The sequence below is a fragment of the Sinohyriopsis cumingii genome, chromosome 19, assembly GCF_028554795.1.
Source record: "Sinohyriopsis cumingii isolate HCF-2022 chromosome 19, ASM2855479v2, whole genome shotgun sequence".
Lineage (NCBI taxonomy): Eukaryota > Metazoa > Mollusca > Bivalvia > Unionida > Unionidae > Sinohyriopsis > Sinohyriopsis cumingii.
Window position 1 is genome coordinate 31,343,201 of NC_142979.1, and position 15,652 is coordinate 31,358,852.

Below are 15,652 nucleotides of genomic sequence, written 5' to 3' on the forward strand. Positions count from 1 at the left end.
TAAAAAAAGATATGATGAATGTTTTTTAATTGCAGACAAAAGGTTTTAAAATATTATACATTGGTCTGAAATGAACTTAGATTTTTTACTAGGAAGTTCAATCTCCTATTTTTGACATAGCATATCACATATATTTCATGTTGTGCTTGCAGTTGACTAATGATTTCAGTTGTTTCTGATAGTGATATATTTCAGTTTTAAAAAATACTGTTGCAATAAGATTTTTCTGGGTTGCTTCTCTGGTAAGCTGAATATGATTGCAAACCATCTGCCACCAGTGTACTGTAATTTGAAGGTTGGATAGATGACCTGAGAGAGTCAATTTTTGAAGGAAGAAACACACAGAACTAAACAATTTAGCATTTATTCAGTGAATTATTAGTTGACAAGAAAAATAATTCAGACAAACATGAAAATATTAATGAAAACTGGTCAATGACTGGTAATGAGTAAAGGCTAAAAATAAATGGTAAAACAAATAATAAAACATGCCAAGAACTGTAATGGTACAAAATCTGGTGACGGAATGAAAAATTCAATTTCAATCTATACATGTCCATTTTCACACTAAGAAAAGATCCTGGATAGTAATGCTGAGGCGTGAGGACAAAAATATCGAAAAACCTTGTTTGTACACTTTGTAATTTTAATAAGGGATATTATCATACAACAACAGGATCAACATTTGGCAAATATTAATTGCCAGATCACATTTACAACTTTCTGGCTTCTTTTTTTAAACATATATTCATAATGAGGTTAACTACATGTTTACACTTGTTGTGTTCCTAAAAATGGATGTCACATTTTGTAGAAGAGAAACTGTTAATTTTTTGTCATCATTATAAGTACCCCTTTATTTTACACTAACAATACACATTAAGGATGGTTATGGGGAAGCTGCCCTTGGCCTGCTGGCAGTTATAACTTTCATAACAAACTCTTCACAGTTGTTCTAAGGGTAACTCATTCCTAAAATCTGGGTCTCATCTAATTTGGCCACGCTTATGCATTTCAGTTAATCATTAATAGGACCAAATAAAAATGCACACAATGACATTTCTTTCTTTTGTTATGTACAGTTTATACTTATGCCACTAATATTTCATCACCAAATAATAAGTCATGGCAATCCGAATTTGAGGATTGGAACTAGACCAAATAAGGTTATGGAATGTTCTGTTATCTGTTGTTCGACATTCAACATCCATGGGCACAAGTTTGTTATTGTTACTCCTTTTAAACTACAGTCAAACCTGCCTCAATGGTCATCTTTACTCGGCTGTTACCTGTTCACCACAGCCATCCCCCCCCCCAATTTCCTATGTAAATGTCCTGTATATACTGTCATATACCTTCTGTGGACAACGGCCAGGTGTTCCTAACCAAACAATGGTTTCTTCCTGCCTTAACCAATTACACAGCTAACCTCAATTTACCTTACGTGCCGAAAATAAATTCAGACTAAACTGATATTTAACCATTTTTTTCACCAAAAGGTTTTTCTGCACTCTTTCATCTTTACATCTGAACTTTCAATCCTTTAAAATTTGCAATGTGAACTTTTTATAAACACAAATGCTTAACATGTATTAAGCGTAAACTATGGGTAACATTGACCTTTGGTTTTAAGGGTACTGTAGTAACCCAAATGCATCCAATTATCACATGTCATGACTGACACAAAAAGAACTCTAAGAAATGAACTTTAAACACAGAATTTGAACAGAATCAATGAACATAAAATAGAGGTCACATAAACTTCATTTTGGCAAGAAGGAACTTAATATCAAGAAGCATCTAATTACTACACTTAATGGTTCTTGCTGGGACATTATGCATATAACATGCGAACAACTCCTATGGTCACGAATTAAATGAATGCAAAACAAAAGTTGCAAAAAATTAAATATAGGCCTTGATGAGCTTCTTTTGTTTAAGAGTGTGATAATAATAGAGATGCATATCATTAAAGAGAGAGAGAGAGAAACAAGCAGCAAATAAAATTTAACCCAAATCAGTGAAGCATAAAATATGGTCGAGATGGACCTGCTTACATGATGGAGTAGTGCTCATAAAGATGCATTCCCCAGTTTCACGATTTTTTCAGGACAGTACACAGAGCATGCCAAAATCAAGGTAGTCATGAGCTAAATGCAACAACCTAAGACAGTGACCTTTGTGGTATGGTACTAAGAGATATATAAACTCACACAGTTTGTAGTAAGTATGTCAAACTGAACCAAAGTCTACAAATGAGAAATACAAGTCCCAGTGGCCTCCTATTAAAAAAGTACTTATCAAGATGCACCCTTGCCATGTTTAAGGTTTCAATGTATAGCAGTATTATACAGTAAATAAAACACCAGTGTGGTTATGAGCTAAATAAAAAAAACATAAGCCAATAAACTGTTATACAGATCACAGTGACCTTCTTTTGTTGTAATAGGATGCATAGAAACATCTAGTTTTATGATTCCAGCACAAACAGTGCTTGAGACTGAAACCAAGGCAGTGAATCATGAATTATGGGTCACTGAAGCCTACTTCTGTGATGATGGTTTAGTCATGAATTTTGTATAAGTTTGTATACAGGGTGCTTAAAAAAATAGATTTGGTTTTGAGGTAAGCCCAAAAAACTTTACTCAAGCCTGTAAAATATGAAATGTAACATCCTTACATGATTCTGGCATAAACAGCACTTGAACAATAAGCCTAAAACACAAATTAATCAAGCATCAGTGAAGCATGAAATATGTCATGTAGTAGGGTGTAGTACTCGTAAAGATGAATCCTCTCACCAATTTTCCTGTATCTGGACACGACTAACTAACTACCACACACACACTCACTCTCACTCTCTCTCTCTTTCTCTCTCTCTATATATATATATGCAAGCAAGAAACCTATTTGGTCATAAGCTAAACACAAATCTAACAGGGCAGTGGACTCTGGGTCACTAAGTAATTTTCCTTTGTGGTAAGGTATGGTGCTAACAGAGATGGATACAATCACATAGTTGTGTGGTTCTGTTATGAAAAAGAGCTTGAAAAATATTTACAAAATTTAAAATAGTGACTGAAGCATAATAGAAAGGTCACACTGACCTACGTTTGTGTAGTACTCATCAAAATGCATCCCCATGCCAGGTTTCATGATTCCAGGTATTACAGCATATATACAGTACAAAAATCCTGAGCTAACTGCAAAAATTTAAATTATATATCCAATATTTGTACCAGTTTAGGTCTCTACTCTAGGGGTAATTGCTATGAAACCCAGGACCCAGGAAGAAAAAAATGGTTGACATTTAGGACACATGATATGCTTTTATCTAAGAGGACACCAACATTGATGCCAAAGCTGGGTTTGAGATAATAGCTTAATGCATTTGAAAACATTATTTTTTAGAACACTTTATGATCTTTTTCTTGATGAGAAAGTCCAGTACAATCGACAGTTCCAATGTTTTATCAGACTGGCTCCCTGTGTTTATCATGGCTGGAATACTGAAAGTGTATGGGCAGCATCTCGAAGTCATTCTGGTATACATGATGTTGTCCTATTGTATTTCTGCCTATTCTGCATTACAGAGTACAGCACTATACCTTGAAATAGAAATACATACAAATTAAACGCACCTAAAACAGAATACATACAGTAAATGGCCAATCTCTAAGGAGGAATTCACACAAGATATTTGTCATTACACATTCACTAATATCCTCTGCCTTAGATGCTTTAACCTACAAATTAATCTCTGCAGTGAAATGGGATAAAACCTTTTGCCATGCATTTACTTTCATTTTACAAAGTTCATTGTTGTCCAATGCCATTTTATTTTCATGTAAAATTTATTTTCATGTAAAATTGTGTTCAGTCTCTTACTTGCAGCTTGTTACAATTAAATAATTTATTTCATCTCATGAATGTTATATCCAATAACATTTAAATATGGATATTCAATTAATAATGTTTCTAGTCATGTGGATACTGACAGAACAAGTTTGCTTTGTGAGTTAGGGTTGTTTTATTTAAATCTGTAATTTGGGGATGTCTGTCTGTCTACCTGGATGTAATTTGGGGATTTCTATGTCTCTCTACCTGTATGTAGTTTGGGATTTCTATGTCTGTCTAGCTGTATGTAATTTGTGGTTTTCTATGTCTGTCTACCTGTATGTAATATGGGGATTTCTATGTCTGTCAACCTGTATGAAATATATCCATATTCCTTCCATATGCCCATAAACATTTTCATTTCTGAAGCATACTCTCAAACATTACAAGGTAGCCCTCTGAAACTTTGTAACTTATTGGATTAATTGTCCTGATGTGTCTTTTGCTATTTACAATTTTCCATTTTCATTATCCTTTATGTTTTCATCCATTTGTTTTTTCATCAATCCTTCCATCATTCAGTTTCATTTCCAGAGCATTAGTCCAAAACAAAGTTGAAATTTGGCTCACATATTAGATTTATGGTCCATATATACCTTTCTTCTATATTTCTGTTTGTGGTCCAAATATACCTTTTTTCTATATTTCTGTTTGTGGTCCAAATATACCTTTTTTCTATATTTCTGCTTGTGGTCCAAATATACCTTTTTTCTATATTTCTGTTTGTGGTCCAGATATACCTTTTTTCTATATTTCTGCTTGTGGTCCAGATGTACCTTTTTTCTATATTTCTGTTTGTGGTCCAAATATACCTTTCTTCTATATTTCTGTTTGTGGTCCAGATATACCTTTTTTTCTATATTTCTGTTTGTGGTCCAGATATACCTTTTTCTATATTTCTGTTTGTGGTCCAGATATACCTTTTTTCCATATTTCTGCTTGTGGTCCAGATATACCTTTCTTCTATATTTCTGTTTGTGGTCCAGATATACCTTTTTTCTATATTTCTGCTTGTGGTCCAGATGTACCTTTTTTCTATATTTCTGTTTGTGGTCCAAATATACCTTTCTTCTATATTTCTGTTTGTGGTCCAGATATACCTTTTTTTCTATATTTCTGTTTGTGGTCCAGATATACCTTTTTCTATATTTCTGTTTGTGGTCCAGATATACCTTTTTTCCATATTTCTGCTTGTGGTCCAGATATACCTTTCTTCTATATTTCTGTTTGTGGTCCAGATATACCTTTTTTTCTATATTTCTGTTTGTGGTCCAGATATACCTTTTTTCTATATTTCTGTTTCAGTATCTTTGATGTTTTCATCGATTTGTCTGTCCATTAACTCACCAATCCATCCATTCATTTTCTGCAGCAGTACTCAAAAACTGTTCAAGATACCATTAAAACAGTTGTTACACATATTGGACTATTGGTTAAAATGTGCCTCTTGCTATTCACAATTCTTTAGTTCCAATAGTTTTAAAATTTTCCATCTATTTGTCTTTTCATCCATCCATTTCCCACCTCTACATGATATAGCCAATCATGTGCTCCAAATGCCATTTCAACCAACATCATCCATACATCAGTCACACTATTGCTTACAGAGTGGAACTCGAAAACCATTTTAGATGTTCTATGAAAATTGGTACACATTGTATGCTTATGATTTTTGTAGTTACATCTGACTATTCACATTTTTTCAGTTTCAATATTTTAGATATTTTTGTGATGCTTAAAAACTCATTGCAAATACCAACTTCCTATATATAAATCTTTAACAAATCCTTTCATCACCTTGCAGGCATTTTGTTAGAGTGATGCATGTAGATTATTCTGTTTTTGTCTTCCTACTGGTATGTAATGGAGGTGTGTTCTGTTGGTAGACATCTTCATTTCCAGAGTATCACAAAAATGGTTCTGATTATTTTAACCAAGTAAATTCTGTAGAGATGCTGATTAATACTTAGAACTTTCTACATTGAATATTGTTTATGTTCTCATGATGAAAAATTGAGAGTGCTGCAGCACAGAGTACATGCACAATATGAAATTAAAATTGCTGGATCATATGACACAAGACTTAGTTGGAGTCTTTTCATAAGTGGTAAACAGGGAGATATGTCATCACCAGAGTACTTGTTTTTAAAAACAACCATTCAATTTTCATGGGGTACCAGGGAATTTCCATCCATCCTCAATGCTTCTTTTCCTTTCATCTCAAGAACATTTTCCCCCCCAAAAATACAATAGAATAAGTTCCTTTCTTCTACAAATCAGAGCAAGAGTATTTGTTTTAAGCTATTTAAGGGCCAGCAATTATTCAAGCCAATACCAGGCTCCTCTGTTCCTTTGAGCAAATACTGAGTTATTTGTATTTTCATTGGACCTTCAGTACCCTAAGGGACTCCACGAGATGATGTATAGGTCATGTGACTGGTCAATAAGCAAGTTCAAAGTGATGGTCAGTTCATGCTTTTAGCTAGTAATGAAATTTATTGTAGTTTTTCCTTTAATTCTGAGTGTCAACTCATGTTTTAAGACACCTGTAAAATACCATCAGACTCAGATTAGCACTCTTTCCTTTATAAGTGTACATCAATTCCTTCCTACAGCAAATTTTCAGGTTAGTGCTGCTACAATAATGCCAATACAAATGGCAGATGGCACACAACTAAAAACCAGATTCCTGTTGCATGTAGAATTTTTACAAGAAACTATGGTTGATGGTGCTGGGTTAGAGCTGAACAAAAGGATTTTATTCTTGTTTGAAATACTGCAGTTGTATCTGGTGTCGATATGGTTCATGAGACCGAGATCAACAATGTTATTTGAGTTCGTGTCATGTGGCTGGAGTACAGTTATTTTGATTAGCAGGGCTAGTTTTACCCTCTTCATTGCAGCTATATTTAGTGTCAATATGGTTTTAGACCTTGAGATCAGACGTATCATTGGTCTTCCTGTCATGCAGTTGCAAAGCAGTCATTGGGCATGTTACTGGAGCTCTTGTCAAAGGCCTGGAGAGCAATTATTTCAACTAGCTAGGCTAGTTTCACCCTCTTTGTTTCAAGCAATGTCATGAGAGTCGTGTGACACAAACTTGGTCTCTTATGTACCAGATAAATAACCAGGGCACTGCAAAGGAACAGTAGTGACAACAAGCTAATCTCCAAGAAATAGCAAAGGGTGCTGGCAATCAAGATTAACATTTTCTTAAAATGGCAACCTCACTACACCTGGTACATTCTCCATTTTCATACGTAAAAAGCTTACATTATTAAATTTGACTGTATTCCTAATTAAAAGGTCAACTGTCCATTTGGCATATATACATTGCCGATTTTTCACAACATATTTGACAGAAATAAAACAAACATACACACTCATCACCTACACCTGCTTTTTAAATACTGTGGCATTTGTTTATGAGAATAATGGCCACCAAAGACAGCAAAAACTATAACTCCTCCGGGCACATGGCTACTTAAAAAAAATGTAAACTTGAAAACGGTATGAAATGTACAGGGTTCAGAAACGCATGAAAATGTCACTTTATTAAAAAGCAGATGTTTATATCAAGGAATTAGATTATATAATGTTACTCATTAAACTATATTTATTACAAATTTAAGTATATATATTTTTATTAAGTGTAATAAATTTTCAAGGCTAGACTCAACATACTTGGCTGTGAGAGCTACTGAGATATTATCAGAGTCAGGCCCTCTGATTTGGTGGTATTCACATCTAAAAACACTAGTATACAAATTAAAAGTTGAGATGAACAAGAGGTAAAAGTTTAACCATTTTGCAGAATTTCAAGGAAAAGAAACCCAATTCATTTCATAGACTTTGTTAATATAAATACCACATTTTGCTTCCGCTTCAAGAACTGTCTTATATTGTTCAAAATAGGAGTCAGATTTCTTTTTTTCATTTTATTTCAGTTTCATGATGTGAATATTGGCCAAAAGTATCTTATAACTTAGTTTTAAAATGGCAAGTTGTTTATATATGATTTCAGGTCAATGTATAAAACAATAATGAATATGCACTATTGGTTTTAAGAGCAGCATATAATTTCAAACTGTGTAAGACTCAAGAAGATGGTATTACTTGAAAAACTTTTACTGGTGTCCTTGCTAAGAAGACATAGAAAGGCTTCAGAAGTACCTGGAACATAGACAAAGTCAATTTATTTTGTGGGGTTATATGTTCACTGGGCATTTCTCTATGTCCATGTCAAGGAACTATGCTAATTATATCTAGTAAATATGCCAATCGTATCAAGAAAATATGTTTCAGCTTGAAATAGCATAAGATAAAGAATTTGCAACGGTGAACAAACACAAGTATTACAAATGGTGGATGGTGTAAGTGTTTCAATGCTTCCTGGGAATATATTTCAAATGATGTAATGATGAATTTATGTTTGAAAAATTGTCTTAGTAATGCCACAAAAAAGTTCTCTGTGAGGTCACTTTAAAACCAAATGTTATCTTATCATCAAAAATATCCCAAGCTGATGGCAGTGACAGTGGATGTCACCACCCTTCAACAATGATGATAAATCACTCAATCTGGCACCACTGGGGGATGAATTAGTATGTCTCTTTGTGGAAAGAATCACGAACTAACCTGCTGTAGATTCAAGAATGCATTTTGTGGCCAGGTTGTCACAGTCCATCAATGCTGGGATTACACAGGGTCATGACATATTTTGCCTTCTTGCCAACAGCTTATATTCAAGCCTTATGTTTATTTATTTAGCAATTAGGACTGTTATTGGACACTACTACTGTTGCCCTCTCTTACATTAATAAAATGGGTGCTGAGTTGGTTCCAGAACTCAATGATCTGGTTTTTAAAAATATCGGAATGGTGTAGGGCAACAGATATTTGGTTCAGTACTTGTCAACTGCCTGGCACATCAAACATGTAGTTAAACCATGATTCTGAATGCAGGTTGAGACTCAAAATTTCCAGTAAATTGAACAATTTTGCAAAAGTGATAGTGACCCTTTTTGCCTCAAGAATGAATTGTCAGCTGCCATGATATACTTCACACAAACCAGACCCTCAAGGTTCATTTGGTGACGCTTCTGCTGTATTTCACTCTATCATAAGTTCTTTCCCCTTTTCAATGTAATTCTTAGTTCTACAGGGAAGGAGGATGGGAAGTGGTGAAGGTAGTATTCCAAACTACTGTCTTCAGTAGAACATACAAGATTTTGTTTCACCCATAAGACCTCACCATAAAGCATTCAATGAAAAAGCTCTGCTTGGAAGTGTTTCAGTTATCAGGCAGACTATGGAATACAAATCAACCATAGTAAATTTCTAATATTTTATGCTGCACTTGGAGTCAATCAACACAGTTTCAGTACTGGACAGTGATTGCTCTGCTCTCGTGACCAAAACCATGTGACCATTCTGTTTTGGAATCCTTACCTGTGCCCTTTCATAATGTATAAGTATAAAGAGAAATCAATATAGACATATCTGCTATTAGTACATTTCTAGTTTTTCAAGATGGTTGAAAGTATTCTCAACACCAACTGCTTGCATATCTCAGGATAATAAACATTTAACAAGACATCTAATTTATCCAAGAATGTACTCCTGTGGGACTTTGATATTGTGTTAATATAGTTATAACTGCTTTCACCAGTTTGTAAACTTCTCTTGAAATGTTTTGAATCTCCTCTAAATACTTATTTGGGAAGAGACTATTACACATGGTTGGAGGCTCAGAAGTAACCTTAATTTGACATGCATCACTGACAAAACAATTTGCATTAGATTCTTTAATTTTTACGGACATGGGTAAAGTTTACCTACCTGTAGCCACTGACACATTGAGTGAGTCTATCACAGGACCAGAGACATGGACACTTCCAATGGGGTTTATGTATAGAAGTTTATCACATGATTTTATGACATCCTCGTCTAGGCCCTCTCTCTCATTGCCTGAAACAAAGCAATAAACCCACTACGTAAGCTTTATGTGTTTTAGTTTCTTGATAATTAGAACAAAAATTATTATGGTCTGAATGTTGGTTGTTGTTGCGTGGCTTAACGCCATTTTTCAGCACACGATAGGCTATACATGGCGGCCAGTATTAATGGTGGAGGAAGAACCTGGGGAAACCCCGGAAAGAACCACCGACCCACGAGAAGCTACTGGCAAGCTTTCTCGCATACCCACATTGGCTGAATCAGAGACTCGAACCCAGGCAGACAGAGGTGAGATGGCAGTGATCCGTAATGGAGAACGCTTTAGACCACTCGGCCACTCGGGCCCCCTGAGTGTTGGTAAAGAAGTCCTTAAAAAAATTGGTCACGTCACTTTCATAATATTATTTTCTGTTCTTTCTAAACTTGAAAAACATCAATACTTTTTGCATTCAAAAATTGCCTCAGACAAACTTTTACAAATATTTTTTCTATTCAAATTACTTCTTAATATGAAAGCCTTTATTTTACTGGCCACTTTTCACAGTGCTAAATCAGCCATTAAATGGACAAATGAAAAAGCTTCTTAACAGTGCATAAATATTAAAAAGGTATCCAAAAATTTTCCGCTGAAAATACATCATAAAATGAAACAATTTATTTGATTGGTTACTATTTATAGTGCCATATATATCATTATATAAATGAATGTAAAACATTCTTCACAGTAAATAGCAATCCAATAAAGAATTTGGTCACATTTTTAGAAATAATTCTCTGCAAATAAATTTATAAAAGTTTTTTCACAAGAAATATGTATTTAATGGAGAAAAAATATATCAGAAAATAATACATACTTACAAACAAATATCTATAATTAAGTAAAGAAAGCAAATTTTTAAGTAAATTGTGTTTCTCTGAGAATACTTACCCAATCACATTAATGTTGGGGATATAAGCCTGCTACCTCCCATATCCAGCCCTACTAAAAGATGAAATGCAGATTTCCTATTTCATATAAAGGGCAATAACTCTTGCTAATGACCTCATTTCCCACAGCCAGGTGCTGCCAGTTTTTAAGCTTATCAATATACTAATGAGGATGCTCATATGGCAGAAGGGGTTGGGAGGGTTTTTAAGTAATGTGATTAGGGAAATATTCTTGAAGAAACACAATTTTACTTAAAAATTTGCTTTTTCCTTCAAATATATTCCCCAATCACATTAACATTAGGAGAATAGGTAATAGGAGGAGGGAATGCTGAACAACTAAACTTTACCTTGGGTATCCTTCCAGGGAATGATGGTTGGAGACCCCATGCTAATGATAACTCCTTCTAATTTCATAAGCAATGCAGCCTAGGATCACTGGATCTGTGACCCCTACACATAGTTAAGAAGATAATTATTGAAATCTTACATACAAATTTCACTGGCAAATACTGCGAAGCTGAAAGGCAGTGTTGATTGTTTAAATTGGGTCTGATGGTCATCTGGGCTGCTGCCACCAGACATAACAGATTCAAGGTTAGCATCTGTGATGTTAAATCTCTAAGATAAAAACTTGAGAAAGATTGACTATGCATGCCAGTCAACAGATTCTAATTTATCTGTGTTCAAATGCAAGGCTCGCAGAGATTGCTTTAATCTCATAAACAATAATGTTCATTTGATCAGCCTGGATGTTGGTGGTATAGATGACTAATGGACTATGCTAAAAGTGTCACGCTAACTCATAAATGACAACATGAGTTCAATGATAGCATGTTGTAACATGGTCTTAAATAGACAAGTCTGTAAAGGTAACATGGTCACTCAAATTTGGAAACAGCTGTAAAAATAATTTATAAAAAAAAATTTATACAACATGTAGAAGAATGTTTGTCCAACAAAATAAATCTGAATTTAACATTGGACGGTCAAATTTTTAAACTAAGTCAGCTTTGATTGTTTGATGTAAAATGTATGTGTTATCAGTACAACTGCAAAGCTTAAAAACTAGCAACACCTGGTGGTGGCAAAGTGAGGTAATGGACAAGAGTTATTGCCGTTTGTCTATATGACAGACAGGAAAGACAATTTTCATCCTTTAGTAGGGCTGGATTTACAAAGTAGCAGGCATATATTGCTAACATCAATGTGATTGGGGAAGTAATAATCCCTAATTACAGCACTGCACTTTGTTTATGCAAATGCACAGTCTCTAAGATCAATGCACTTAATCAAATGTTTCCTTAATTCTCTCCATCCATGGTGGCCTCGAGTGGCTAAGTAGTCTAAAGCATTCTCCATTACGGATCTCTGCCATCTCACCACTGTCTGCATGGGATCAAGTCTCGGATTCAGCCAAGTGGGTATGTCAGAAAGCTTGCCAGTAGCTTCTCGTGGGTCGGTGGTTCTTTCCAGGGTTTTCCCAGGTTCTTCCTCTACCATTAATACTGGCCACCATGTATAGCCTATCGTGTGCTGAGAAATGGTGTTAAACCCTACCACTTCCTTTTTATGTTAGTCTAATATTAGTTATTATGAGTTTCTTTTTTATGTATATATATTTGTTGGTCCATTGACTTTATTTTCAGAATTCTTGGGCAGGTATGGTTACCTCTTTTTTGGGAGCAAATTTTCTGTTGTACATGAGGGTAGTAGGGTAGTAGCTTAGTCCATTTGGAATATAATCTCCCCATGTCAGAGCGGTATAATCCCTTCCCTTCCAGTGTCTATATTTCTTTCCTCCCTTGTCTTAGGCAACCAAAGTTTCTATTTCTTTGTAAAGGTTGGAAAAAATAAATTAAAAACAATTTTTTTTCTGATTCAATAAACATCAATCACCACCTGCAGTACATCATTAAAATCATGTCTCATAAATGTAATGAGTCATCGGTTTTAAAAACTAATCTTACAGCCAATAATTCCATCAGCTTAGTGTTACTTGTAATATTTCTACTCTTTCTCCAATTATAAATTGTCAAAATATTCATTTTTATCGTTAAGGTGTATTGTCTTGCTAATGTTTATAAAGTGTTCTAATGAAATGGATGCATCTAACATTTTTAGTTTTTAAAATTTAGTTTGCATGGTTTTGCAAGGGAAACAACTTGTGTTTCTCAAACTTGTGACAGCAATAAAACATTTCTTTTGATTGGCCATGAAGTACATTTTTTTATAAGACAGCCATACTTTATCTCCGATTCTCCCTCATTATTTCCAGTGGTATATTTTCATTGTTTTATTTTTTCCATTTTAAACTGCCTTTCTTGTATAATGGTATATATTTTTAGGTATCTATAATAACACAACATTAGTGCAAAATTAATTTTTGTTTTTAAGAAAAGGATATTTTAGAAAACAAGTATATCCCACAAATATGTGCACCTTTAAGTTTGGTATATGATATATGGTTGATACTTGTGTTAGTTCCAACATCAAGAACAATATTCTATCAATAGTGTTCATTAAAAAAATTTGAAATGGATTGTGTTGCATTTTAAATTTACCAAGGATTGTGTACCTCATACTGACCAACCTCCATGATAGTGTTAGGGGTTTTGATACTTAGTTGGGTTTGTCTGAGGTCCCAAGGAAGGCCAGTGTGCACATACCATTATAGTGATGCCATACAATTGAGAACAAGTTTATGTAAAGACATGTCCCTAGAAAATGTCTGGAAATTAAAATTGAATGAAAAAAATAAAATATCTTTCTCTGAAAAAAGTTGGTAAAATATGGGACTGACTATTTAATTTTGGGAGGGTTTTCATTCAAACCAAGATATTTAAATGGTCTGTACACCTGGGTACAACCACACACACACACACATATACACACACTAAAATTAAAAAACACCATGTTTCTGTCTTTGAAATTCACTGAAGAATACCATCTTAACTAGATGCATTCTTTGATGTTCATGGTAGTTTTGTTCAGGTTGGGTTGGATGAAGGTGATGCAGGTGTCATTAGAGTTCATCTTCACACTCACCAGAGACTGGCTGATTCCATTGTTCAAACTAGCATGAAGATTCAATTTTCTCAGCATGGCAATTTTTCTTTTTTAATGATCTTTTTTGCAGCTGCATTGCTTTGAGAGAGTGTCAAATATGCAATAGCCACAAAAGTTATAATCTTAAATATGTTAGTCATTTTTGGAATTCAGCTCTCCATTTGTGTATTGTCCCACTAATGAGTGGTGTTACTATGTTGATGGATGCTGTACACTCCAGAAGGACTAATGTTGATATGGTGTTTGCAGTATGTACAAAGAATAAAATGCTCCCCCTTGCTAGTATGCTTGGTATAGTCATACTTCATCAACCAACAGATCTAAGATTTAGCTTTACTGGTCATTGCTCACTTTACCAATAGCTCATCCTTCCCTGAATCAAAACTGTGTTTTGCTTTAAAAAATGAAACACACTTCCACAATATTCAAACAACCATAAAATCAAACTTCAAAGAAACACTACCACTGATCAAGAACTACCTAGAAATCTTTAATAAAGATATTTTCAACATTATCATTCAAGGCAAGGAAGAGTAATAACTTTTTTGTTTCTTAAATATGCATCTCTTGTTTAACTTCAAGCAAATTGGGTTGTTCCACTTCATGCATTTCACCTACGCAAATTAACCTAATGCATTCTTCCACATAGGATTCAAAACACAATATCACTCAAGCTATTGTCAGTCAGTTAAGTAATCTGTGCAAGGGTGGTTCTTTCCGAATGAATTATATTTTAATCACCTGTATGATAATCAACTGTATAAAACTGCACCAAAGTGACAGTATTCCATCAACATCAAGCATGACTGTTCACTGTTTATACAGTTCACATGCATACTGTGGTGTCAAAAAAGGTCACCCACCTCTCAAAACTGCCCATTTTATTTCTACGATGACTTCAATGTTCTTTTTCAAAACATGATTGTGGGGGTGTGGTGAAGGTGACACAAACTGTGTTTTCATGTAGCATGTGTGGTACCTATAGCCTAGCATAGACCAGTGATTACAGCAAATAAAGACTGAACATGGCAAACAATCTCTGCACAGAACACTCTGGGACATATTCCAAGTTTCCCCATAACTTCCCATCTCATGCAAGATATCTGGACAGCTAAGACGAGATCACAGGATAGTAAAAAGTAAACATAAGACAACTATGGACACTTGGCATCTTTGCTTTTCTTTCATAATAATATCAGCTGATATTCTCCCTGCCAGTGCTGCTTTCAAATTTTTCTCAGCGGAACTTTAAATCTCCAGCCTAGTAACTGGAAAAAGGCCAATCAGAGGAGGGGAATCCCATGCTTTTGAAAACATTGAATTTGCCAAAACCATGAGGTAAATGCATAGGGTAGCTTCTTTGCCCAGGAACTAACTAAATTATACGACCTTTGTACTGACTCATACCTTCCTGAAATCAATATAAAAAATATTTTATTTCTCAGATATATCAATTAAAGTAATTTGTATGTTTACACAACATCTGAGCCAATATCCAGTATTTATGCAACATTGTTTAGTCATATGATGAACAAATATTGAGTCGTGCATAATCAAATGCAATCAAATTATCATCATTTCTACATCGGATGAGAGCAGCCTATAAATGTGAGGCAGTTGTTTGTAAATTCTGTACACAGGATGGCAGTCACATGATTGTTTGATAAAGCCATGAAAAATGTTGACCAGGAGATTTGGATCATGTGACCAAGCAATAGAAGAATAGGAGGTCCATATTGTGAACACTGTAGAATTGACTTTTGTGTCAGTTTACTATAAAAAAAAAACTTTTATGAATGAA

At 34.5% G+C, this 15,652-nt stretch overlaps 1 protein-coding gene across 1 annotated transcript in view; it reads right to left on the reverse strand.

The window, feature by feature from the left end:
* Positions 1–348: 348 nt before the first annotated feature.
* The window catches only part of LOC149775380 (rRNA methyltransferase 1, mitochondrial-like), a 30,944-nt gene continuing 15,640 nt past the window's right edge, over positions 349–15,652 (reverse strand). Inside the window, exons 8-9 of the mRNA XM_089944399.1 lie at positions 9,739–9,867; positions 349–3,608 (exon numbers count right to left, since the gene is read on the reverse strand). Of these exons, the coding sequence (XP_089800525.1) occupies positions 3,538–3,608; positions 9,739–9,867 (200 nt within the window). The 3' untranslated portion in view covers positions 349–3,537. The remainder of the gene's footprint in view (positions 3,609–9,738; positions 9,868–15,652) is intronic.